Below are 25,596 nucleotides of genomic sequence, written 5' to 3' on the forward strand. Positions count from 1 at the left end.
GCCTCAGCCCAAATTATGCCTTTTCATCTAAATTTTTATATAAATTAGAATTTATCTAAAAGTAATGCACGCCTTTAACCCCAGCACTTGGGAGGCAGAGGCAGGTGGATCTCTGTGAGTTCGAGGCCAGCCTGGACTACAAGAGCTAGTTCTAGGACCGGAACCAAAGCTACAGAGAAACCCTGTCTCGAAAAACCAAAATAAAATAAGAAAAGAAGAAAATAAAGAAAGAAAAAAAAAGATAAATGCCAGGCTGGAGAGATAGCTCAGCAGTTAGATGCTACTATTGCCCTTGCAGAGGACCCAGGTTTGGTTCCCAGCACCCACACTACCACCTGTTACTCCAGTCCCAGGGGACCTGACCTCTACAGACACCAGGTACAGACACAGTGCACATGCAGGCAAAACACTCCTAAAAACAAAATAAATAATTCTCTACAGAGTGAGTTCTAGGACTGTCAGGGCTGTTAAACAAGAGAAACTGTACCTTGAAAAACCAAAATAAATAAATAAATAAATAAATAATCAAACAAGTTTTAAAAAGTAAGTAAATCTGAGAAGAAAAAGTCATAGCTTCTTCAAAAGATCAAGCTTCACCAACCCAGAAAAAAATTTGTTACATATCTTAAAAGTTCAAGTGCGGGGCTGTAGAGACGGCTCAGCAGTTAGGAGCACTGGCTGCTCTTACAGAGGACCTGGGTTCAAACCCTGCAACATAGTGGCTCACCATCACCATTTATAGTTTCAGGTTTCCAATGTCCTGACACCTGAGAGCATCAGGCATACACAAGGTGCACGTACATAAATGTAGGCACAACACTCATCCACACAAAATGAATATAAAAAAGTATAGTATTGCCAGGCACGCCTTTAATTCCAGCACTCCAGAGGCAGAGATAGGTGAATCTCTGTGAGTTCAAGGCCAGCCCAGTCTACAAGAGCTAGTTCCAGGATAGGCTCCAAAGCTACAGAGAAACCTATCTTGAAAAACAAAAACAAAACAAAATAAGCATAGTATTTAAATGAAATTAAGAGACCAAAGATAGGAATATACATTCAATACTCGAGACACTTATAACACCACTTCAATTAAAAGATAAAAAAAATAAACCATAGAAAGGGGAGTGCATGTGGCTTTTATCTGCAATCATACCGCGAGAGGAGCTGAGGCCAGAGAGCTGCCATAGTTTGAGGCTGGGCCACAGAGAAGTCCCTGCCTCAAAAACTCCAACCAAATAGCTTTGTAGCCCATACCTTTAATCCCAGCACTAGGGAGGTGGAGCTAGAGGCAGAGGCAGAGACAGGAGGATCTCTGGAAATTCCAGAGTAGCCAGGGATGCAGAGAGAGCCTGCTTCAAAACAACAACAACAAAGTCAATCCAGGGTTAATCCTTTCCCCCATCTATAACACTCCCACATCATTCTTTCTGCCCTTCAGTTCTCTCTTTACAAGTCTCCCTCAAGTCCTTCTTGTATGTCTTCAGACTTCCAAAAAAGGCAAGTCAATCCAATATTTCCGATGTTTCCATATTTTCTAAAAGTAACTACTTATTTTCACCTACAGTATGGGAGTCTCTCAGTACTCAATGGACACTAGTGAACTGTTGAGTTCCAAGAGTAAGAAAACAACTATGTTTCCTGCAAAATCAAATGACCCAAAAATACAACTGTGAATTGACTATTCTAAGTAGTTTCTTTTTTAAATTGTTTTTTGAAGATTTATTTATTTATTCTATTTTATATGTATGACTTTTTAAACTACATGGATGTATGTGCATCACGTGTATGCTTGGTGTTCAAAGCCAGAAGAGGATATGGGATGCCCTGGAACTGGAGTTAAGGACGGCCGAGAGCCATCATGTAGGTGCTGGGAACAGAACTTGGGTCCTCTAAAGAGCAACAAGTACTCTTAGCTACTGAGCATCTCTTCAGCTTTCACTTATGGGTATATGCACGCATACCTTTAGATGGATGTGTGTATGTGTTTCTGTGTGCTCAGCCAAGTTCTTGGAAGTCAGAGGAGGGTTGGCTCCCATGGAACTGAAGTTACAGATGTTTACAATGGAGGTGCTGGAATCAACTCTAATTTGAATCAGAGTGACAAGCACTCTTGAATACTGAGCTATCTTTCCAGCCCCTTACACAGTTGGTTTTTTTTTTTTTCCATGCTTGTTAACCTCAGAAACCTGACTAGATTATGGGACTCACAGCTTAATGAGGTATTAACAAGGGAACAGAAGATTTTCCACAGTATCCTGGGACCTCATCTAGTCCTGGGCCCAGTCACCATTGCATTTTCCTTTAAGTGTATGGCATATTAAATGAAGGAATGTTTAAAAGATGAAAAGCATTCTAATAGACGATATGGCCTAGACATTTATATTTTGCTTTTAACTATAGAATATTGTCTTCAAAATAAAACATATGTAGAAAGCTGTGGGCAGGGCACAAGTCTGTTATCCCAGCACCAGGGAAGCTGGGTAGGAGGACTGCCCGGAGTCTAAAGTCAGCATAGGCTATATTGGGAGCTCCAAGCCATCATGGCAGGAGAAATTCTGTCTCATTCTTCCAAAACAAAACAGTAACAACAAAAAAGCATAAAGTGCCTTCTCCCAGCTATCAAGGCAGAACAGGTGCATAACTAAGAGCTGAGTCCAATTACTTTTCCTACTACAGGTAAGGAAATGAGGCCTTCAAATGTTCAGTTCCTTTTCCTACGTGACAAAGGTTTCAGGGATGTCTAAGAGTAACTGTATATAGTTAAGCAGCTAGCACTAGAAATAAGGAATTTTTAATACAGAATCAATTTCTTAAAAAAACTATGTCAATAAGAGTTGTTAATAACAGGTGTTTTATTTCACATCCCTATTCAAAGACAACTTTTCCCCAAACTAATGGCAAATGACTTCAGATTCTTGTGGCACACTTCATCAGAGCTATACCTTTTGGCATGCTACACTGCAAGTATCCAAAATTACAGCTCCTCTAATATGGTTTTTTTTTTTACTCTTTAAGCAAAATTAGTCTTGATTAGAATTCAACTGTCTGAAAGCTGGAGAGATGGCTCAGAGGTTAAGAGCACTGACTGCTCTTCCAGAGGTCCTGAGTTCAATTCCCAGGAACTACATGGTGGCTTACAGCCATCTGTAATGAGACCTGGCACCCCCTTCTGGCTTGCAGGCACACGTGGAAGGAATGCTATACACATAATATAATAAATAAATAAATAAAAATAAAATAGTTAAAAAAAAAAAAAGAGCTCTGGCTGCTCTTGTAGAGGACCCAGGTACAAGTCAGCACTCACATGGTGGTGGCTCACACCTGTCTCTAACTCCAGTTCCAGAGGACTCAGCATACTCTCTGGCTTCTGTGGGACCCAGGCATACATACAATACATAGATATATATGCAGGCAAATCGCTCATACACATAAAATAAAAATGAACCTTAAAAAAGAAAAGGATAGCAACTGTCTAATACGAGAACACTTGCAATAAAAATAATTTAAGAAAATACTGCTTCTGATAAGCATGGAAGATCCAACACCTTCTATTTCCAATTTTCTCCAAACAGCCTATTCTATTTAAACAAACCCTTTTTCTTACCTGTGAATTTGGCTGGAATGCAGCATGGGGTGTTGAGTGTTTCTGTAAATTTTCTAGCATTAGAGCCTGGCATAAAGAAGAGCAAAAATCAGAAACCAGGAGGGGGGACCAAAAAGCAGCCCAGATTTCTACCTCTCCCACAGCCTTTTCATTATGTTAAATCACTTAAATATACATTTATACCATACTCCTTTCATGGAGCTTAAAAGCCCTTTACTAATACTGTTCTCATGCATCTTCATGAGACCCTTAAAGGTAGCCATGGTTACCGCTCCCAAATATACAGATGTAAAATACAGGCACACAAAGAATCAGCGACCTGGCTATGTCATAAAAAAAAAAAAAATTAGCAGAAAAAAAAAATTAGCAGAAGTGACAGAATCAGTACTAGAATCCTAATTATTGTCCGCAATTTTGACTAGGAGCCACTTTAAATCTGGTAATACGGGGCGGCGGGGTGGGGGTGGAGGGCGGCAATCCAAATACTCAAACAAGCTTTAAATTACACGAACCCGTGAGGCTGCTGATTAGGATCGGACTATTACTTGGTTAGTTATTCAGAACTAAAATTAATTGAACGGGCACAATTTTCAGCAGAGTACATCCAGACTAATCAAATGTATTAAAAATTCAAAAAGAAATCGACCACAGACTTTGTCATCTGTGGCTTGGCTTAATCCACATCCACCCACAAACTGTCAGCTTCAGGATAAGCAACGGTCTGTCAACTCAAACCCTGAACTAACCTCGTCCCAATCCGCACCATCAACCATGTACCCTAAGGAACTCTAACTACACAAGTCCATCTCCCCTTCCCTCCATCTACATCAAACCGATACACAATATGGTATACCTCAGGACGAACCCATTCTCATCTACTCAAACCGATACGAAAATCCCTGCCTAATCTGTCTCACCTCTTACACTAATAGTCACCAAATTCTTATCCAGACTGCTTCTCGATTCCCTATAAATTAGACACCCGTCTTTCACCAAGTCTATTAAGGTTTCCCTTCATCCAAGGTCTTAATCTAATCAAGCGGACATTTTTTTACCCTACCCCATGTGTATTATTGCAGCTAGAGACACCAACCCTATCCGCCCAACTGTACCCCTAACTCGGACCCTGCCCTACTCGCCCCCTTAAGGCCAGCCACACCGGTGGTTGTAGAGGGATTTAACTCCTTCTGCAGCGCATGCGCCGAAAACACAGACACAAACAAGGAGGGGGTGGGGGAAGAAGGAAGGAGCTTAAGACACTCCGGGAGAGTAGCGCGCACCCTCCCATTTTGGGCTCGCGCTGCAGCCGTTAAGGCGGGAACCGGCGTTATCTCTATTCCAGCGCAAGCCACACCAACCACCGTGCGCGTGGATCTGCAGGCTCGCGCTGGCGGCCTGAGAGAGCTCGCGCCGAGCCCGGACACTGCGCCTGCGCCGCGGCGGAGACTCGTCTCTACCGGGTCTGCTCCCCTCCGACACCTCGGCAACGCTGACTTCTCACCCCTTTGAGCCGCTTGACCAGGGCACTCTTCTGCCCGCTCTTGGCTAGGCCTCGCTGCTCCAGTGCGGCCTTCAGGTCGGTCACCCGCAGAGCCTGAAGAGGCTTCCCGTCCAGAGTCACCTCCTCCAGCTCCGCCATCTTGCGTGAGGTACTCGGGTCCGTCCCGACGGCTTCGGGCATCTTCGGTAATTTCCGCTAACGCCCTTCGAACGTACCGAATTGGCTCCGCCCACTGCCATAGTCTACCCCTCTATTACTGCTCAGAATTCCCCGGGTTCCTCCGGAACTGTTCGGTCGTTTCCGTTTCCACATCGGTACCAATCGGCTCTTTCTGTTTGTTTAGCCGCCGCCCCCTCCCTTTTTGCGTTCAGGCTCGTTTGTTTTCGTCTTGCCGAGGCTTTGATCGAATCTATTCGGAAGCCCTCGAATCGGGTTTAACCATAATCGGAGATATTCGGCTATCTTCGGACCTGGGGATGAGGCGCTGGGGCACTTGGGTGTTTGGGGCTGGTTTGAGACCGGAAGTACGTGGGTTACTGGGCTGGCTCAGCTTAGGGTTTTCAGGAAACATGGAAGAGACTGCGGGAGTTGGAGCTGAAAGACTCTAGTGATCTCTGGGCGCCCTTTGAGAGGAAAGGGGAGGTAACTAACAGGTAAAGAAGTCCCTCCTTGTCCAGATAAGATTTGATGTCTGTCTGCAGGTTTCCTTTTGGGGAACCCTCCTGCTCCCGTGGCGAAACTCCTGTGGTCCCGCATCCTCGACATCCTCGCCACTCGGTCTGAGGAATACTTGGGGGCTTGCGGCTTCCAAACGTGGGAAAAAGTAGCTTCCCAGGCAGTAAACGTATTAATGACATTGAATTTAAGTTTACCGTTGAGGCCATGTGGCAAGACCCTGGAAAAATTCCCTTTCCCCGAAAAAGAGAAGTTTTAGAAAGAACTTATCCCTTAGGATCTCTTTGAAAATGGCAGTCACCCTGAACCGGGACTTGAACTGATCTTTAGGGATTCCTTTCTTTGTCGATACAAATCATCCAACTTGAAGCAGAAGGATCAGAAGTAATAATTTAGGTCATAGAGGGTTGAAGGTTTTCGTAGTTAGAGATACAAACTGTAGGACTTAAACATTTTGGATGAAGTTGGCTGACACTTGATGCATGAGCACATATAGGTATAAACCAGTAAGGAAAACGGCTCAGAGATGCATGTGCACCAGTATCTCCCTTCCTTGGCTGCCTAAGTCAAGAAACCAAAGGGACCTTTTTCAGAACCTTGCAAGTGTAACTTCTGATTTATCAGCTATTACCTTCCTTGAGGCAAGGCCTTTACTCATCCTACACTGAATTTATTGGTGCTGTACAGAATTTATTAAGGACGTCATAGAAAATAAAAACAATTCTGTCAAAATTCAGAGGCTGTGTACATATTGCATAGGAGGCTTTTGGCCTACGGATGGCCCCACACTGTTGATAACTACAGAACAGTCTGGGAGCAGTTGCTTGTACCAAAGTTTATAAAACTATACACTTTGATTTTAGAGTGGATAAATGTGAACCTAACCTGAAACAGAAGTAGGAGAGATAGAACAAGTATTTTTGTTTGTTTGTTTGGTTTGGTTTTCAGAATAGAGTTTCTCTGTGTTGCCTTGGCTGACCTGGAAGTCACTCTGTAGACCAGGCTGGCCTGGAACTCAGAGATCCGATCTGCCTGCTTGTGCCTTCCAAGTTCTGGGATTAAGGCTTGCCTCACCACTGACCAGCTTGCTTTTATTATTTTTAACTGAGTGTCTGTGTCTGTCTGTGTGTCCCGCAGACGCTGAGTATCTGTGTCTGTCTGTGGGTGTATGCGTGTCCCGCAGACACTGAGTATCTGTGTCTGTCTGTGGGTGTATGCATGTCCCGCAGACGCTGAGTGTCTGTGTCTGTGGGTGTATGCGTGTCCCGCAGACGCTGAGTGTCTGTGTCTGTGGGTGTATGTGTGTCCCGCAGACGCTGGAGGCAGTGCTCTGAAAGGACAGGAAGTGCGTTTAAATGCTGAGCAGTCATCTCCCCAACCCCTCAGTTGGTTGTTTTAAGATTTGTAGTGGTGGCTGGAGATCCAACTGGTAGAGTGCTCTCTTAGCATGCCAGGAGCCCTGGCTTCTATTCCTAGCACCCTGGGAATGGTGTGGTGGGCTGTCACCGTTCAAGGCCATCCTTAGCTATGTGTTCAGCCTAGGCTACCCGAAAATTAGAAGGGATGTGGGGAGAGAGGCTGTGGGTGGATGTGTTGACATGCCTGTAATCTTTAACACCAAGGCATGGAAGGCTGAGGCAGGGAGCAAGATTTTTTTTCTAAGATTGCTTGAGGTAACCTGTAACAATGATTACTCTACTCTTGACCCAGAAACCTCTACCTCCAAATTATTCAGACCAAGAGGTTAGGTGTCTGTGTTCACATTAAAACATGTGAAATTGCCCAAGCCATCAAGGCCTTATGTACCTAAAGAGCTACCAAGTACCTGAAAGATGTCCCTTTAAGGAATCTGTCCTTTTGGCAGTATTTCAGTAGAGTTGGTAAGAGTAGGGCTAGATTTGTGATTGGTGGTCCCCAAAAGTGCTGAAGTTTTGCTACACATGCTTGACAATGCAGAACTACAAGCTTTGAAGTAGATTCTATGGTCATTGACAATATCCAGAGCGGTGCACCCAAAATACGGTCAGATTAACCCACGTCACGTCAAAAGGATCTTCACTTTTGAAAAGGAACTGTTCCCCAACTGGAGGATGGGCTACAAAGAACAAAACCATCTCAGGAGAAACTAATGCTAACAAAAACTTCCAGCACGTGAAGAACTTCAGCATCAAATAAATGTTAACGAAATAAGCCAGGCGGTGGTGGTGCTTGCCTTTGATTCCTGCACTCGGGAGGCAGAGGCAGGTGGGTTTGGTGAATTCGAGATCAGCCTGGTCTACAAGAGCAGGACAGACTCCAAAGCTACAGAGAAGCCCTGTCTCAAAAAAAAAAAAAAAAAAAAAAAAAGAAAGAAAGAAAGAAGTGTCCTGTTGTTTTTCTCTAGAAAGAAAGAAGTGTCCTGTTTTTTTCCTCTAGATTGAATGGGTGGCTATCAATTGGGTGCACTAGGGTTTGCTGCCTAGGAGGTTATGTTTGGATTGCTCTCTGCCATAGACTGTATTAACAGGTGTGTTTGTTTCAGGATGCCACTGGAATCGTCATCTTCGTCAATGCAACCATCTTTCCCTTCTGTATTACCTTCAGTGCCAGATGACATTGCTGGCTCGTCCCCTCCTCCAATGTCTTACATCACTTCCCAGGAGATGAAGTGTATTCTTCACTGGTTTGCCAGTTGGTCGGGTCACCAGCGGGAACGTTTTCTACAAGACCTGGTAGCTAAGGCAGTGCCTGGAAAGCTGCAGCCTCTGCTGGATGGTCTGGAGCAGCTTAGTGTATCTGGGGCAAACCGGCCACCGTGTATCTTTGAGTGTCAGCTACGGCTTTGGGATCAGTGGTTTCGAGGTTGGGCTGATCAGGAGCGCAATGAATTTGTCAGACAGCTGGAGGTCAGTGAGCCAGATTTTGTGGCAAAGTTTTACCAAGAAGTAGCTGCCACTGCCGGTAAAGACTGATAGCCAATCAGATCAAGAAGATAACTATGTCTGATCAAGCCAAAGACCATGACTGTAGTGACAACTGAGTGCAAGTATGTCACGTAGAGATGTGCCTGACTGCTGGGCAGTGGTGTGCCTTGACTGCTGGGGTAGTGGTGTGCCCTTTCCTCCAGCACCAGGAGTATGTCACTTAGAGATGTGCCTGACGCTGGGGCAGTAGTGTGCCCTTTCCTCCAGCACCAGGAGTATGTCACTTAGAGATGTGCCTGACTGCTGGGGCAGTAGTGTACCCTTTCCTCCAGCACCAGGAGTATGTCACTTAGAGATGTGCCTGACTGCTGGGGTAGTGGTGTGCCCTTTCCTCCAGCACCAGGAGTATGTCACTTAGAGATGTGCCTGACTGCTGGGGTAGTGGTGTGCCCTTTCCTCCAGCACCAGGAGTATGTCACTTAGAGATGTGCCTGACTGCTGGGGTAGTGGTGTGCCCTTTTCTCCAGCACCAGGAGGCAGAGGCAGCCTAGCCTACATATCAAGTTCCAGGACAGCCAGTGCTACAAAGAGACCCTGCCCCTGGGGGAAGAAAATCGTGTGAACTTCATGATGAGTGCCGGCACTGTTTTTAACTTAGTGATGCCACCTGGACTCTGTAAATGTCATCCATTTAGACAAATCTGGTTATGGCACGTACCTGCTTTAGCAGGAGATGTATAAATTCAAGAATTTAGTGACTTTTGTTACTATAAGTAAATGAACCTGTATTTTATAACTCAGGCCTACTGCTGGCCCAGATAGCTGGTTTTACCACATTCACACAACTCTAGTATAAAATGTGATGTCCCAACTATTGGATTTTCCAGTGATGATTTAATAAATTAAGGAAAATCAAGAGAGGAAAATAATTACTTGATCCTGTGCATTGTTTAACTCCAAAGAGCAATGAATGTTAGAGAAACATCGAATAGCAGCAACCTTTTCTAAAGCGTGTGTGATGCACTTAGGGCTGGTGGCAAACGTTCCTGCTCTGCCATTGGTCCACAACAGTCTGAAAATAACTGATGCTTCACAAATTAAACTGTTGATTTGTGGGGGAGTATCAAAATAAAGGAGAGTTCTTTACCATAAGACTCCACATTTTATATATGGCAAGACTATTGAAGAGTTGATATCCTGGCAAAGAGGCATTCTGAGGAAAGTAGAACAGGATTTACAATAAATAGATCTTCATTTATTTTTAAGTGTGTGTGTGAGGGCCTTAATCCCAGCACTCAGGAGGCAGAGACAGGTCGATCTCCTGAGTTCAAGACCAGCCTGTTCTACAGAGTAAGTTCCAGGACACCAGGGTCTACACAGAGAAACCCTGTCTTGAAGAACGAAACAAAACAAAAAAACAGTAGAAGCCAGGCAGGCGGTGGTGGCGCACGCCTTTAATCCCAGCCCTCGGGAGGCAGAGGCAGGTGGATCTCTGTGAGTTCGAGGCCAGCCTGGTCTAGAAGAGCTAGTTCCAAGACAGGAACCAAAAAGCTACGGAGAAACCCTGTCTCGGAAAAAAAAAAAAAAAGCAGTAGAGGGGGCTGGAGAGATGGCTCAGCAGTTATGAGCATTGGCTACACTGGCTGCTCTTCCAGAGGTCCTGAGTTCAATTCCCAGAAGCCACATGGTGGCTCACAGCCATCTGTAATGGGATCTGATGCCCTCTTCTAATACGCAGGCATACATACAGATAGAACACTCATACATAAATAGGTACTAAAGTTAAGCAGTTCTGGATGTGTTCATATATGTCTGTATATGGGTACTCATGAGCTACATACAATGTGCACGCAGAAGTCAGGACAACTTGTAGGAGTTGGTCTTCTCTTGCCACTTTGTGGCTCCTTAAGAATCAAACTCAGGTAAGTGACTTTACCCATTGAGCCATTTTGCTGGCTGGCATCACACCTGCACATGTATCTCTCATGATGATTAGGTGGTAGATGGTCCCACTTGGCGTGTAGCTCGTTTCTGATAAGCCATAGTTCCCAATGCACCCACCAGAATTAGCAACAGTAGGCAGAATCCCGTGGGTAGAAGTTGGTCAGTCACAGAGAGGTTATGGTCCGAGGAAGTCAACAGCCTAGGAACAGGAAAGGCACTGTTTGTCCTGTAGGGGTGTTCAGGCATTATGGAATGGACACCTGTTTGGATCAAGCACTAGGGCAAAGAACCCAGTAAAAGCTGATGTTGAACCCAAAACATGGGTATGAAACCAAGGTCCAAGTCTCCAACAGCATCAAGTACAGAAAGGAGACCCTAATGGTAATGACAAGCTTATGGGAAGACACTGCTGAAGAGATCTGTGATGGCCCGTGTTTACCATATGACCCAGTACTCCTGAGGCAGGAGGATCAGAAGTTCAAGATCCTCAGTAAGTTTGAGGCCAGCCTGATCCTAAATGAGATCTTGTCTTTAAAAACAAAAACAAAATCCTACAACTGGGGAAGCAGAAGCAGATGAATCTGTAAGTTCAAGGCTACCCTGGTCTACAAAGTAAGTTCTAGACCAGCCAGGGCTATACAGTGAAACCTTGTCTCACCCTCCCCTGCCCCGACAAAAAACAAAACAAGGTAATTGAAATTCCTAAGTTCTAGGGATTGAGTCCTATTATGTTTGATGGGTGCAAGGTGATGTTGGGCATCTTTACTGATAAACATAGCCTTGTCTAGAAAAAGTTATGCATAAATGCATACCTAACAAATGTGAATTCAGGGGGCTGGAGAGATGGCTCAATGGTTAAGAGCACTGTTCTTCCCAAGGCCCTGAGTTCAATTCCCAGCAACCACATGAGCTCACAACCATCTGTAGTGGGATCTGAGGCTCTCTTCTGGCATAAGGTTACACATGCAGATACATACAAATAAGGAAATCTTAAAAACACAACCCCCAAACAAACGTTTCAAATATCTGAGAGCAGGGGCACGATCTTACTTGCTGTATTCTGTGGTAAAGATGGCTTCTTCATAGTGTACTTGGAGGGGTTTCTCCTGAAGAGTCAGAGTCAGGGTCCTGTACAGTGTAGCAACGGAAGGCCCTTGGCAGCCTGGAGGCTTCCACATACTCACAGTGAACACCAGACTCGAGGTGATGGCTGGGCTGTGAAAATAGCACCTGAACAGACAGTGAGATCACCTGATGGAGGAGGTGTGTGTAGAAGAACATCTAAAGTGTAGTTTCAGAGGGAGGAGAGCAGAGTGCAGAGGAGAGTACGGAAGAAAGGACCCACGCATTCTCTATGGCCCATTGTCCAAACAGGTAGAATTGTCCCCTTTACCTGCTAGTGCCACCTCTTGTCACCAGAGCCTGCAGAACCACCTCAGCCAGCTCTTCTCTCTGTTCTTTCCCCAGAGTGTAGCCTGGGGTCCCAGTTAGCCCTAAAGACAGCTGGAATAGCAGGTTTGGGGTTGAAAAACTCCTTGGTGAAGAAGTGATGGCACTGGTACCTTCGTTACTCAAGCATAGCCGGCCTTGGGGACAGTAGAGAAGACCATAGTATCCAGGTATCTGCAAGGGGATGGTAGGGTGTAAGCTACAGCCTCAGGTACTTGTTTAGGGTCACCTTCTAGGGAAGCTGGCCCAGTCGTGGGCTAGGGAGATAATTAGGGGGAGAAAGATAGGTGGACCAGAGGCTGAAGATACAACCCAGAGATTGCAATGCCCCAGATTTGATCCCCAGCACTGCTAAGTAAATACATATAATATAAAAATTCAAGATTTCCAAAAACAATATTAGGCTTGGTGGTTCATGTCTGTAATCCCAGTGTATGGGAGGCTAAGACAGGATGATTGCTAAGAGGATTGCCTGGGCTATGTGGCTAGTTCTGGGCCAGCCTGGTCTACAGAGGGAGTTCCAGGACGGAACAAAACCAAAAATGAAGAAAAGGAAGGAAGAAAGAAAAAAAATTCTCACCTGAATAGCCCTTCCCGGAAGGCAGGGTATCCATGGTGATCCCTCCACTTGTACTTTGTATGTTCCCTTGTGTGTGCATTGATGAAGATAGCAACGGCCTGTGGGAGTCACCGAGAGCTGGCTGCCCTTGTCTTTGGAGAGCACTTGGGAGGTGAGGTTGGCAAGGAAGCATCGGCTGTAGGGATGGTAGATCTCCCCGTGGGGGTTCTCTGCTCCTGCAAGGAGTCCATTCTCCACCTTCCAGCACTCACTCTGAAGTGTAGGGAAAATGGCAGACTGGTGTAAGGCCGTAGAGGTCGACTCTTCCTGGGCCTGCTTCCTCTGTTCTGTAGTCCACTCACCCCACTGGCTAAGGGTTTGAACATGCGGCAGCCTTCTAGCGTTGGGTCTGAGGAGCAGCTTCCCTTGTCCAGGTGCAGGTAGTGGCAGCCCAGCCCACTGTGTGGGATCGATAGTTAGAGAGATGATGCTGGGATCACTGACAGCTGTACAGTCCCCTGCCCACTCAACACACACCTGCGGGTGCAGAAGAAGTCTGAGGACCCATTGCTGCATGTGCTCACCAGGCCAAATCCTACACCAGAGCCTGCTTGTGCGATAAGAAAAGAAAAAAAAAAAAAAAAAAAAAGAAAAGACATGCGAAGATGAAACCTCAGACTGGCCACAGTGACATACGGCTTTGATCCTAGCACTTGGGAGTAAGAGTCAGGAGGATCTCTGTTAGTTCAAGGCCAGCCTGGTCTACAGAGTGAGTTCCAGGACGACCAGAACTACTCAGCCAGACCCTGTCTTGTGGGGGGGGGGATAAAACCCCATCTCTCAGCACCAGCACTGCTTACAGTTTGAATTACACCTTAGTAGCGAATAGCTTCAGACTGGATCCTGCCCCAAAGCTGACTTGGGTTGGAAGTGTTGCCCGGCAGATCTCTTGCCTCTTACCCTGACCCCACAATAGCTGCTCTGCAGTGCTGTAGTTGACTTGATACCAGCCTGAATCTTCAAAGGCAGCGAGCGTTACTGGGTCAAGTCGACTGCGCTGGGCACCTTCGAAGGTAGCCGTCATCACAGAGCCCTGGAATAACCTGGACTCCCAGTGTGAAGACAGAGAGCCCTGTTGGGTAAGGCAGCAATTAGTTGGTTGCTATTTGGCTATTCCTTGTTTCTCTCATCATCCCAGGGTGTTATTCTCACCTCTTCTTCCAAAGGAGCACCCAGCAAAGCCCCCGGGACACCCAAGTGCTTGGCTAGGCTGTGGCTAACAGCTGGGGTGCTGAGAATCAGTTGTCCCCACTCATCTCGCCTTGTCACTTGTTTCCTTGGAGAACAGTTCTCTCTGGCTGGCTTCGAAAAAGGAAAACTTAGAAGGGTGACGTAGAATCGAAAGGTGGTGAACTCCCCCTGGTTGACATTACAGGAAGCCCACTCCCTCGTTCCTCCCGCTTACCACCGACTTCTGAGGGACAATCCCGCCATTTCTTGAAGAGCTCTCCAGAAAAACCCAGTGCGTGAAGCAGCTCATGTAGCGTACCCTAAGAACAAGCGGTTGCAGTGTGTGTGTGTGTGGGGGGGCTGTCTCTGTAGCAGGACTCTAGGCCCTCTGCATAACCAGCTCTCTGTAGAGCCTAAGGCACCACCTTCAGTAGGTTCTTCCTGGGAGACTGCCACCCCGGCCCCACCCCCCAGTCCATCATGCAGTAGTCACCATGACAATGTCACTATGGCTGAGGCTGGGGCTGGTGAGATGTTGGGCACAGTAGACAATGGTACCAGCGAGGGGCCTGTCTTCTGAGTCCAGCTGGCAGCAGGCGGCATAAGCTATGACAGAGGGCTGCAAACAAGAGAAGGTAGCACAGAAAGGAGAGGGAGGCAGTACAACTGGATGGAGCCTTTCTGAAAATGGAGCAGGGCCTCTGGAGAGTGCTGGTGGGGTGGTACCCTTGTGGAAGGTCCTTAGTCCCAAATTCTAGCTTTGTCAGCGTACCCCAAACTGCCCCCCAAAAGCACAACTCAATAAAGCTGCTTCTATTTCCATACCTCTCCTTACAAAACTTCAGATTAAGAGAGGGAAAAGGGGTGGGCTTGGAACCTCACCTCTTTGTGACACTTGGAAGTGTGGGCGACCCGCACATACAGGAGAAAATCAGTGTTTTGGACTCCGGGGCCGTCTGGTTGGATTAGCTGGGGCAGACCATGCTCTGGCCACACGGAATAACCACGCAGGTGGGCATCAGGTATCTGTCAGGGAATGAAATCTCGTATAAACGTAGCAGATGGATGGAAACTGGAAGCTAGGAGGAAGGAGATAATGTGGGCTGTCTCAGTACCAATTGAGGTAGCCAATTGGAACTGATTGCTAGCTGAGTGTGTATAGCTCAGAGCACCTAATAGCATGTGCAAGACCTGGGCTCAAATTGAGTTAAAAAAAAAAAAACCCAAACAAACCCAGAGTTGTGCCCCTAGCCACCAGAGCTCTGCTTTAACGTAGCTGAGGAGAGTTGGCGGAAAGAAACTAAGGAATGTACGTTATTATGAAGAGAACAAGAGGACAAGTTCACATATCTGAGATCAGTTCCTTTCATGTGCTGAGGTATTAGGGAAGTCTAAGTAGGTTAGAGACCTTCAGATCCCTAAGACTGGTGACTTGCTCTCACCTTTGCCCCGAGGCAACTCTCTCCTTGGTATCCTGAGTTCAAGAGGCTACACCTGTCCAAAAAAAAAAAAAAAAAAAAAAAAAAAAAAAGTGTAGAAATGAGCTGGAGGCATTTTCTAGATGTCTTTGAAGAAGACATTCACAGTGACAAGCTCACCTGTGGTAGTTTGGAGTGTCTGGGTCTCCCCAGATGGCATGGCAGTATTGTGTGGGGTCCCGACTCAGAAGCAGAGGTCCTTGTACTGGGATGACTTGAGACAAGAGGACATTTTCATCTCATCATCTGAGTTCAATTCCTTTTCTGTGATGGACTCTTTGTCTTGGACCTCTCTGCCCCTCAGCCTCCCATGATCATTCCTGGCTCCTCACTTACCTGCAAGGATACTCTGAATTCTTCGAGTGGTCTCTCTCAGTGCAGTCAAGGCTCGAGATGCCCCTCTCATTTCATCCGCATCAGGAGCCCAAGCTTCATTGGATACGGGATCTCTTGTATAGTAGGTCTGGATTCTAAGGGGTTGAGGATCATGGGAGTCAGGGAGAGGAGGGATTGAGGAGCGGGAGTGTATGGGCATTTGGGAGAATTGGGGCCTGAGAAGGCGCACAGTCTTTTGGGTCTCGTCATGCAGACATCTGCTTGTGGCTACCCCAACGAGGATTAGCAGCTGCATCTTCACTTTGTGTCTCCACAGCCAGCCCTGGGTCCTGTCCACTGTGGCCAGGTCTCGCATTTCCCTTCTCTCTGTATTCTCTCTCCACACACCCGGAACCGTTCTCGCTTGCTCTCTGAGGAGCTGGAAGTTGTTAACTAAGTCTCCTTTCCTACTAGGAGGTAGGATATGGACCACAAGGACTAGGGCTGTCTCCTTTAGGGTGCCAGAGGTGGAGAGCTGGGGAAGTGTGACTCCGAGCCTTCAGTTTACTTTCCCGGAGAGGGCCTACCCCACTTTCTCAGTGGGAAGTCTTGAAGTCTCCCCCCAAGACCACAGCGAAAAAGTGGAGGCGATGGATGAGGGATGCCAGGGGGCAGTCGTTTTTGTTTTTGTTGTTTTTCATGGATGCCTGACATCTCCTTGGAGGTGAGCAAACAGGTCTTGCCCTTTACTGGGCCAGCCTCTCACTAGGCTGTGAGACTTTCAGGAATGTTCTGCACCTGTGTAGTACTGCCAGCTGGTACACAGCAAACAAACCAACCAGTACCTCCTCCTCTGGGAGGCTGTGAGCTAGGCCTGAGAGGCTTCCCAGAACCCTCTCACTCACTGACAGGAGGGGAAAAATAATTGTCAAGGTGGGCGTAATAGAAGTTCAAAGATATTCTGTGGGAACTATTGGAGCCCTTTGTTTCCTCGGCTCCCACTGTGCCTTTCTGAACTGCTTCCCCTGGTTGGCCACCCTTCCTCCCCGTGGGCTAACCCCCACCTTTCCTGTAGTTACTCTGGGAAGTCTTTTTAACATCTCTAGCCCAAATTCCACACCCAGAGGTGCGAGGGAGCATTTACAGGAGCTCCTTGACCTTCCTTGTACCCCTGACAAGACCAGCTTTTCTCTAAGTACAGGCACAGGCTCTTCCTGCTCGCAGAAACTCCAAGAAGAAGCCTACTTCCTGCCAGGTCTTATGAGTGCCTAACTCTATTATTTTAGCTACTTTTCTCTGTTATGTAGTTCAGGCCTTGAACTTGTGACCCTTTTGCCTCTGCTTCCCAAGTGCAGAGATTACAACCAAGTACCTTCTTGTCTGCTCCACTAATTCACTTTGAAGGCAAGGGATATAGTCACATATGTTAAAGCAGAGTATCTAATTAATGACAGGGAAGGATTAGAGTCTATTCTTATTTTTATTTTTATTTTTTGGGGGGGGGCGGGGGAGCAAGATCTCACTGTGTAGCCTTGGCTAGCCTGAAACTCTCTATGCAAACCAGGCTAGCCTGGAACTCACAGAGATCTTCCTGCTTCTGCCTCCTGAATACCAGAGTACTGGGACCAAAGGTGTGCACCGTCACAACCTGCTCAGGACCAGAGTATAAAGGGAACTTCTGGATTCCCTGGGAAAACGAATACGGGCAGGGTTTCTCTGTGTAGTCTTGGTTGTCCTCCTGGAACTCTTTGTAGACCAGGCTGGCCTTGAACTCGGAGATTCTCCTGCCACCACTGCCCAGCCCTGTTAATGTCCTCTTTTTTTTTTTTTTTTTTTTTTTTTTGAGACAGGGTTTCTCTGTGGCTTTGGAGCCTGTCCTGGAACTAGCTCTGTAGACCAGGCTGGTCTCGAACTCACAGAGATCCACCTGTCTCTGCCTCCCGAGTGCTGGGATTAAAGGCGTGCGCCACCTCCGCCAGGCCTGTTAATGTCCTTTTGACCAAGTGCTCTAGCGCACCCATTTTAAGGATGAATATACTTAAAGGATCGCTACAGGGGGTAAGCGAGGAGCTGTAAAGCGCTAACAGTGCCCAGGGCACGAGACAGCCCAGCAGTTCAGACAGTGGCTCTCACCCTTCCTAATGCTGGGACCCTTTTTTTGGGGGGGGGGCTTTAATACAGTTCCTCAAGTTGTGGTGACCCTCAACCATAAAATGATTTTGTTGCTACTTCATAACTGTAATTTTGCCACTGCTACGAACTGTGATGTAAACATCTGATAGCAGAATTCCTGATTCCCAGCTCCCATATCAGGTGCTTCACAACCATCTGCAGCTCCAGGGCTAACCAGGGATTCTGGCCTCCAATGGCACTCTTGAGCAAGAAAAGAATATATGTTAGGAGGGGAAGGCTGCAGTCAGAATGTAAAGAAATAAATTCTAGGTCAGACATCAGCGCCCGGCCTGCCGCGCGTGCATCTGTAAGGCTGCCCGCTCCTTTCTGTCGTGTAGAGCCCGCTGAAGAGCGGCCATGAGCAAAGGCCCATCCTCCCGAACTGAAGAAATTTATGGACAAGAAGTTATCATTGAAGTTAAATGGTGGCAGACGTGTACAAGGAATACTTCGGGGCTTTGATCCCTTTATGAATCTTGTCATTGATGAGTGTGTGGAGATGGCAACTAGTGGGCAACAGAATGACATCGGCATGGTGGGCATACGAGGAAACAGCATCATGTTAGAAGCCTTGGAAAGAGCCTAAACAATGGCTGTTCAGCAGAGGAGTCCACATACTTCCCCGAAGGACTGTTTGACTTGGGTGTAGAATTGGGTCATGTACATTTTCATTAAAAACAAAAACAAAAACAAAAAACTTTTTGCTAAATAAACTTTTGTGATACTCAGAAAAAAGAAGAAATAAATTCTAAAAAAGAATTTATATTATACGGTCTAGGGCAAGGTCCTGTTTTCATTTTCACCAGAAGAAAAAAAATCACACACACACACACACACACACACACACACACGCTGAAATCAGAGAATTTAGAATTTAAAAGATTATTATTATTAGCTGTACAGGCTTGAAGGGACTCTTTTTCTTTGTCTAAGACAAATACAGATTTCTCCAGCTGTCTGAAGACCTTTCATCTGAAAAACGACAGCAACAAAACCAAACAAACCAAAAAGCTCCCACTGAGTAGTATTTGTGTGATGGCTTCAGCAGGCCTGGCCCACTTCTGGCGGTTCTCCACAGCCACTCCTGTTCTTTGCTGCCCCCTTGTGGCCGTGCTGGGAGAGACCTTACCCTGCTGGAGTAGGGGCTGTCCTTACTGTCACAAAGGCTGTGGGAGTGGAGGGTGGAACTTGCTCCAACCCAGCAGAAGAAACACAGGGACACCTTATTTTTCCTGCACACTGCGTGCCTATAAGTAGTTTATGTGACACCCCTCAGATCAGACAGAGCCTACTGTAGAAGACAGTGAACTAGGGCATACTGTCAACCCTGCATGGAAACGCCTGGAAGAAAAATTCCTTGCCCAGGCTTTGCTCCAGATCCAAGCTGTCCACCCACTGGGGTTTTCTTTATTCCCCAGAGAAGAGAACATTCATCCTCCCTCCCCCAAGACAGGGTTTCACTGTCGTTTTAGAGCCTGTCCTGGAACTAGCTCTGTAGACCAGGCTGGCCTCGAACCCACAGAATCTACCTGCCTCTACCTCCCAAGTGCTGGGATTAAAGGCATGCGCCACCACCACCTGGTGAGAACATTCATTGTCTTCCAACAACAATTATTTCTCATCTTTAAAAACAGGTTTTTGTTTGTTTATTTGTTTGTTTTTCTCAGACAGGGCTTCTCTGTGTAATAGTCCTAACTGTCCTGGAACTCACTTTGTAGATCAGGCTGGCCTTGAACTCACAAAGATCTGTAGCCTCTGCCTCCCAAGTGCTGGGATTAAATGAGTGTGCCACCACTGCTTGGCCTTTTTTTTTTTTTTTTTTTTGAGAAGCTATCACTTGAACTCAGGATTCTCCCAACTCTTTTCTTTGAAATTCAGTGCTGCAATCACTTTTAAAATGCATTACTATGCCCAATTCTATTTTTTTTACATATTTAGTCTTCCTTCCTTCCTTCCTTTCTTTCTTCCTTTCTTTCTTGGTTTTTTGTTTGTTTGTTTTTTTGAGACAGGGTCTCTCTGTGTAGCCCTAGCTGTCCTGGAACTAGCTCTGTAGACTAGGCTGGCCTCGAACTCACAGAGATCCGCCTACATCTGCCTCCCGAGTTAGTCTTCCTTTTTAAGCTTTATCTTTTTTATGTGTATAAGTGTTTTACCGCCCTGTGCAGGTGTCCCCTGGAACTGGAGTTGCAGGTGATTGTGAGTGTGGAGAATGAACTCAGGTCCCCTTGCAAGGGGCGCAAACGCTCTTAGCTACTGAAACCTCTTCATTGCCCCAGCTCCATCTTGACTTTTGTGAGCCTGTGCTTTTCTACCAGACTTCAGAGAGAAATAGTCTTACTCATCTCTTTGAATGCGTGTGAAGTAACTATGGAGGGCTGGTGGAGGTGAGAAGATGAGGATGAGGCAGGAGAAGGAGGTGAGGAGTTATGCTAACAGCCATTGTCACAGCAAGCACATTTCGCGTCCTGACATTGTTCCAAACATTGTATACCCCTGTGAGTCTTCCAGAAACCTTAGGAGGATTAGGTATTATTGCCATTATCTCAATTTTACAATCTGGGCACAACAAAATTAGGCAATCAAATAATTGTGTAGGATTCCAACCCTAGACTCCTCATCACACCAACTACACAGTATGGCTTCTCAAATTCACCCAGAGAAGCAGAGGTTACGTTAGGATGGAAGGAGAGACAGGAGAGACAGAGGAGAAAAGGTGGTGACCAGAGGGAAGGTGGATAGGACAGGGGTGATAAGAGGTTGAAGGATAATGGAGAAAATACGGGGGAGCACAGTCAACACTGGTGGTGGCATTGCCGCTGTGGTGGCGACACCGGGTGGTGCTCTGTCCAGCAGGCACTCTGTCAGCTCCTTTGCCCCTCCACCTCTAACATTCTTGTCCTCCGTTCCACTCAAGTGAGATAGTCCCAGGCTGTGCCCAGAGCCTTATCATCGCTAGAAACTGAAACATCTACGAAATAACAGAATCAAACACCCCTCTCTGATATGATCTCTTTTCCTTAGGGTTCGTTGCTAGGTTGGCTCACTGCAGCTGTTGGACAAGCTGGCTGGGAAACGGTGACCCTTCTTTTCTTTAGTCTCCCCTTCTCTGCCTTAGGGTGTAGACTCTCTGATGAAGTTCTTTCCTGAACCTCTTCAACTCCTCTTCCCTGTCTATCCTTTCCACCCAACCTCCCTGGCTGAGCACCAACCTTAGACGGATCCAGCGTTTGCCTGTGCTTGTATCTGAGCAGCCAAGGACCAGAGGAAATCATTCCAGAAGACAGACCATTGCTGCTCTAAAAACGCTCATCACCAGCACCAACTGTGTGCTCCCAAACCAGAAATCTCAGCCACCAGCTCTCTCCTCCTCCCCTTAGCAACTGGGATTTGTTGTTGTTTGTTGGGTTTTTGTTTTGTATTTTGGAGACAGGGTTTCTCTGTGTAACATTCCTGGCTGTCCTGGAACTCACTCTGTAGACCAGGCTTCCTGGGTGCTGGTTTAAAGGCAGCATACTACTGCCTGGCTGCAACTGGAATTTTGTACCTTCCTTCATGCCGAAGCCTCTCCTGCAGCTCAGCCACTTTTAGGGGCTTCTTCTTTTTTTTTTTTTCACAATGAAAAATAAAAACTCCATGATAGTAACATCCTCTGTCTACTACGAGTCTTTTCATTATTTTAAGATGGGGGTCTTGCTTTGCTGACAGACTGGCCTCAAACTTACTATTGTCCCTTCTTAGCTAACTGAGTGCTAGGATTGCAAGTTTGCTTCACCATGCCCAGCCAAAGCTATTTTTAAAAATTATCACTAGTTTTGGTGTTTTGAGACAGGGTCTCACTATGTATAATCCCTGGCCTTGAACTTGCTAAGTAGACCAGACTGGCCTCAAACTCATAGAGATCCTCTTGCCTCTGCCTCACGAGGCTTAAAGGTATGTGTCTCCATGCCCAACTCAACCCTATGTGTTTTAAATTCTTTGCTACATGTTAAAAACAAGCAAACAAAACCCATTTATTTTGGAGGTCAGAGAGTTGGCTGCTCTTGCAGAGGACCTGGGTTGAATTCCCGGCACCCACATGATAGCTCACAACCATCCAGAACTCCAGTTCCTGGGGAGCTGATACCCTCTTCTGACCTCTTTGGTCATCAGGAATGCATGTGGTACACACATATATATGCAAGCAAACACTTGTTTATATAAAATACAATAAATAAATCTAAAAATAAAATTTAAAAAGTAGTGTGTGTGTATATATGTCTGTATGTGTGTGTCTGTCTGTGTGTCTGTGTGTGTGTGTCTGTGTGTGTGTCTGTGTGTGTGTCTGTGTGTCTGTATGTCTGTATGTGTGTGTGTCTGTGTGTGTGTCTGTATGTGTGTGTCTGTGTGTGTCTGTGTGTGTGTATATGTGTGTCTGTGTGTGTATGTCTGTGTGTGTATGTGTGTGTATATGTGTGTCTGTGTGTGTATGTCTGTGTGTGTATGTGTGTCTGTATGTGTGTGTCTCTGTGTGTGTGTTTGTGTGTGTATGTGTGTATGTCTGTGTGTGTCTATGTCTGTGTGTAGGTGTGTCTGTATGTGTGTGTCTGTGTGTGTGTGTCTGTGTGTGTGTATATGTGTGTCTGTGTGTGTGTCTGTATGTGTGTGTGTTTGTGTGTGTATGTGTGTATGTCTGTGTGTGTCTATGTCTGTGTGTAGGTGTGTCTGTATGTGTGTGTCTGTATGTGTGTGTCTGTGTGTGTCTGTGTGTGTGTGTGTATATGTGTGTCTGTGTGTGTCTATGTCTGTGTGTAGGTGTGTCTGTATGTGTGTGTCTGTATGTGTGTGTCTCTGTGTGTGTGTCTGTATGTGTGTGTGTGTATATGTGTGTCTGTGTGTGTATGTCTGTATGTGTGTGTCTGTATGTGTGTGTCTGTATGTGTGTCTGTCTGTGTGTGTGTGTCTAGCCATTTGTGCCATGTGCAAACAGGAGCCGTTCTTTCCCTTTCCTGCCAGGTTCTGGGCATCAAGCTCGTGCCAGGTTTGGCAGTATGTGCCTCCATCTACTGAGCTCTCTTACCTGCTCCTTATTTTTATTTTTCCCTTTCTGAGAGAGAGAGAGAGAGGCGGGTTTCTCTTCCTCTGGAAGGGCAGTCTTTCCATTATGCTCTGGATCCCACCCGAGGGAGCTTGGGAACTCCAGCTGCAGCCATGCTGGGCCTAATTCCGGGCACTCCTCTCCCTCCCAATCTATCCTGTCCCACTCCAACCACAGACTGTGACGTGAATGATAATGACTTGCTTAGGAACAACTATCTCTATGTGGGAAACCCTGCTTTTTGCCAGACTTACCTCTTGAAATCTGTTTCTATGTTATTCTCTCAAACATGCCTTTCCTAGTCCTTACATTTAAAGCACGTGCCTTAATTGAAACCTGCCACTGGCACCAGGTGTGGTAGTATATACCTGCAATCCCAGGACCTGCCAGACGGAAGTAGGAGGATTAAGAGTTCAAGTCCAGCCGGGTGGTGGTGGCACACACCTTTGAGACAGAGGCAGGTGAATCTTTGAGTTCAAGGCTAGTCTGATCTACCGAGTGAGTTCCAGGACATCCAGGGCTACACAGAGAAAAACTCTCAGAAACAAAAAAAAAAACAACCTAACAACCAACCAACCAAACAAACAAATAAAAAAGAGTCCATATCCAGGCTGGACTACCGCAGTGAGACCCCCATCTCGCAACGAACAAAAATGATCACAAATCACTTCTATTTTAACCACACAGCAATGGTCCCAATCTAGAAATCTCTATTTATGATAACATGCTTGTCTGCCACCCTTATTAACTGTAAACTTTACAAGAGCAAAGACGAACCTCATTTAGCCTGTAGCTCCTAATGGAAGAAAAGTGCCTGGCCAAGAGTAAGTGTTCCATGTGGTGAGGACAAAGATAGGAAAAAAGTTGAGTGTGTCGGAATATGCCTGAAATCTCAGCACTCAGGAGGCTGAGGCAGGAGGATTGCTTTGCATTCTAGGCTAGTCTGGGCTTCAGCCTAAGAGACTCAAGAAACAAACACAAAACCAGAAAGCGAGGCTGGCGGTGGAACTCCAAGGTTCAGATAGGAGCGCTCAGTGCTAGCCTGCGAAGGTTTCCAGACCCTGAGTGGGCTCCTTGGAGCACTGTCTCTTGGGGGCCATGATACTTTGGAGGTTTGAAGGCAGGGTGGGTGGGTGGAGCTAGCCTTTATCTTGGAGTGCAGCCCTAGCTAGCCTCAGATGTGAGCTAGCAGGGGTTTTGCAAACCTTCCCAGTTGCAGAAGACCAGCAGTCTGTGGGACAGGTGGGTGGGGCCGAGCTTATCTCCCAAGTACAGTCCTAACCTCAGATGGTAACAAAAGGGGAGCTAGCTGAAGTTTTGCAAACCGTCCCGATTGCAGCAGTGTTTGGATGGCCTGGCCGGGGTGACCAAGCCATTAGGTGTTGGGGGGAATGATGGGGATTTTGAATTTGAGCCTTTGGATGAAGCTTAGCTTTAAGGGCACTGGGGTGGAGCCATGCTATATATGGCTTGCCTCTGCCTGCATCATAACCTGGCTTCTTTTTAGGACAAGTGAGAAGTCACAGCTCTGCAGGTGGGTCTTCCCCTGCAAGCAGGGCCTTCCCTTGCCAGGACAGAGGATCCTTCCCCTGCTCCATAAGTCACTGCTGTTGGTCATTTTAATAAAGTCAAGTTGCTGCTGTCGTTCAAATACACCCACCTTCTTTCCCCATGGAGAGAATTTCTCACCTGCCATTGGGTTTCTGAGGTCAGGCTAGGGCATACTGTGTAGGTTAGAACACTTTGAGTTTGGAGGAGGGGTTGGCTGGCTGGAGACTAGTGACTGTCCAAGGGGAGGACACAGGTCCTCGGCCCCGCTGTCTCATTCCTCTACACTAGCGTCTTCTCACAGGCTTGGAGCAGGGCAGGGGGTGGAGGTGAAGAGGCCCCTTTCCACCACAACCCCAACGGGGATCTTGCAACACTGGGCTGGGGGCCCTGGGGGCTGGGGTGAGGCAATCTCTGGGGGTTGGGAGGTGTGCGCTGAAGGGGGCCGCTTTCACAAGCGCTGCTGCCTGACCTTGGCAGACTCACCTTGGGCAGCTTCCTCCCTCGTGGTATCAGTATCTCCCCACAACCTTCCTTCTCACCGGCTTCCCCATAGCCTGAGATCGAGTCTCAGTTCAGGTTCTGCTCAAAGAAGGAAAAGTGGCCCGGAATGGACATGGGGTTGGTGGTGGGAGTGGGAGTGGGGGTGGGAGTGAGGCTGGGGGGCTTAATGTGCTGGTTTTCACGGGTTCTCAGCCTTTGGTCCTGAAGTCTTTCCAAACTCTGGCAGGGGTTGGCCAAGTGCCCCTCCCTCCATTCCTCCTGCTAGTCCTTGGACAGCCCTGAGAGGTCACTCTCAGGTCAAAGATGAAGCCAGCTAGACTCCCAGCACAGGTAGCAGTCAAGGCAGAGGGACCACAGCTATTCCTTGCTGTGGAGGGGGTATTTTCAGAGCGCCCAGCTGTACTTATCGCCTACCCTTCATCTCTCTTCCCTGCGACCATCAACCTCCTTGAAAGTTTTTAGGTTTCAACTTAAATGTCACTTCCTCCAAGAGGCCTTTAACTTTCCTAGCCGAGACAGTACCTGTTAATTTGATTTTCCCCACAGGCACATTCGAATGGGATAATGAGAATAAAAGTACTTTATAATGGTCTCCAAGGAGAGTCTTGGAAAACCACAGGAATGGCAGGTACCAGGGTTC

General features: G+C 46.9%; 4 protein-coding genes across 5 annotated transcripts in view; 2 read left to right on the forward strand and 2 right to left on the reverse strand.

The window, feature by feature from the left end:
- Positions 1–5,417, reverse strand: part of Acin1 (apoptotic chromatin condensation inducer 1) — a 45,547-nt gene extending 40,130 nt beyond the window's left edge. Inside the window, 2 exon segments of the mRNA XM_041634202.1 lie at positions 3,605–3,670; positions 5,106–5,417. Of these exon segments, the coding sequence (XP_041490136.1) occupies positions 3,605–3,670; positions 5,106–5,417 (378 nt within the window).
- Positions 5,158–9,885, forward strand: CUNH14orf119 (chromosome unknown C14orf119 homolog). 2 transcript variants are annotated; one of them, XM_041634205.1, is made up of 2 exons: positions 5,158–5,290; positions 8,302–9,885. In XM_041634205.1, the coding sequence occupies exon 2, from the start codon at positions 8,303–8,305 to the stop codon at positions 8,729–8,731; it is 429 nt and encodes a 142-aa protein (XP_041490139.1). In that variant the 5' UTR covers positions 5,158–5,290; position 8,302; the 3' UTR covers positions 8,732–9,885. The 2 variants fall into 2 exon arrangements, with proteins under 2 accessions (XP_041490139.1, XP_041490137.1); XM_041634203.1 differs by lacking the exon at positions 5,158–5,290 and adding an exon at positions 5,345–5,758.
- A 790-nt stretch (positions 9,886–10,675) lies between these two features.
- Lmln2 (leishmanolysin like peptidase 2) lies at positions 10,676–16,034 on the reverse strand. Its single transcript, XM_041633901.1, has 14 exons — positions 15,680–16,034; positions 15,464–15,557; positions 15,308–15,359; positions 14,748–14,891; positions 14,359–14,484; positions 14,101–14,185; positions 13,848–13,993; positions 13,596–13,767; positions 13,173–13,242; positions 12,998–13,094; positions 12,657–12,908; positions 12,021–12,250; positions 11,678–11,857; positions 10,676–10,826 (listed from the first exon to the last, which is right to left on the reverse strand). Exons 1-14 carry the CDS (start codon positions 16,032–16,034, stop codon positions 10,676–10,678), a joined length of 2,154 nt encoding a protein of 717 aa, XP_041489835.1.
- A 2,163-nt stretch (positions 16,035–18,197) lies between these two features.
- On the forward strand, positions 18,198–18,416 carry LOC121434906 (small nuclear ribonucleoprotein G-like). Its single transcript, XM_041633902.1, has one exon. The coding sequence runs from the start codon at positions 18,225–18,227 to the stop codon at positions 18,414–18,416; it is 192 nt and encodes a 63-aa protein (XP_041489836.1). The 5' UTR covers positions 18,198–18,224.
- Positions 18,417–25,596: the final 7,180 nt, after the last annotated feature.

Source organism: Microtus oregoni, unplaced genomic scaffold, assembly GCF_018167655.1.
Source record: "Microtus oregoni isolate MIOR12 unplaced genomic scaffold, Mior012 000045F_ref0000178, whole genome shotgun sequence".
NCBI classification, from domain to species: Eukaryota; Metazoa; Chordata; class Mammalia; order Rodentia; family Cricetidae; genus Microtus; species Microtus oregoni.

Excerpts from the sequence above, each read along its gene's own strand:
- Lmln2 (XM_041633901.1), bottom strand. The coding sequence starts at position 16,034 with ATGCGAGACCTGGCCACAGTGGACAGGACCCAGGGCTGGCTGTGGAGA. Across the intron at positions 13,768-13,847 it reads GTGCTCCTTTGGAAGAAGAG|GGCTCTCTGTCTTCACACTG; the intron begins GTGAGAATAACA and ends CTTACCCAACAG. Across the intron at positions 11,858-12,020 it reads ACAAGAGGTGGCACTAGCAG|GTGCTATTTTCACAGCCCAG; the intron begins GTAAAGGGGACA and ends CTGTCTGTTCAG.
- CUNH14orf119 (XM_041634205.1), top strand. The coding sequence starts at position 8,303 with ATGCCACTGGAATCGTCATCTTCGTCAATGCAACCATCTTTCCCTTCT.
- LOC121434906 (XM_041633902.1), top strand. The coding sequence starts at position 18,225 with ATGGACAAGAAGTTATCATTGAAGTTAAATGGTGGCAGACGTGTACAA.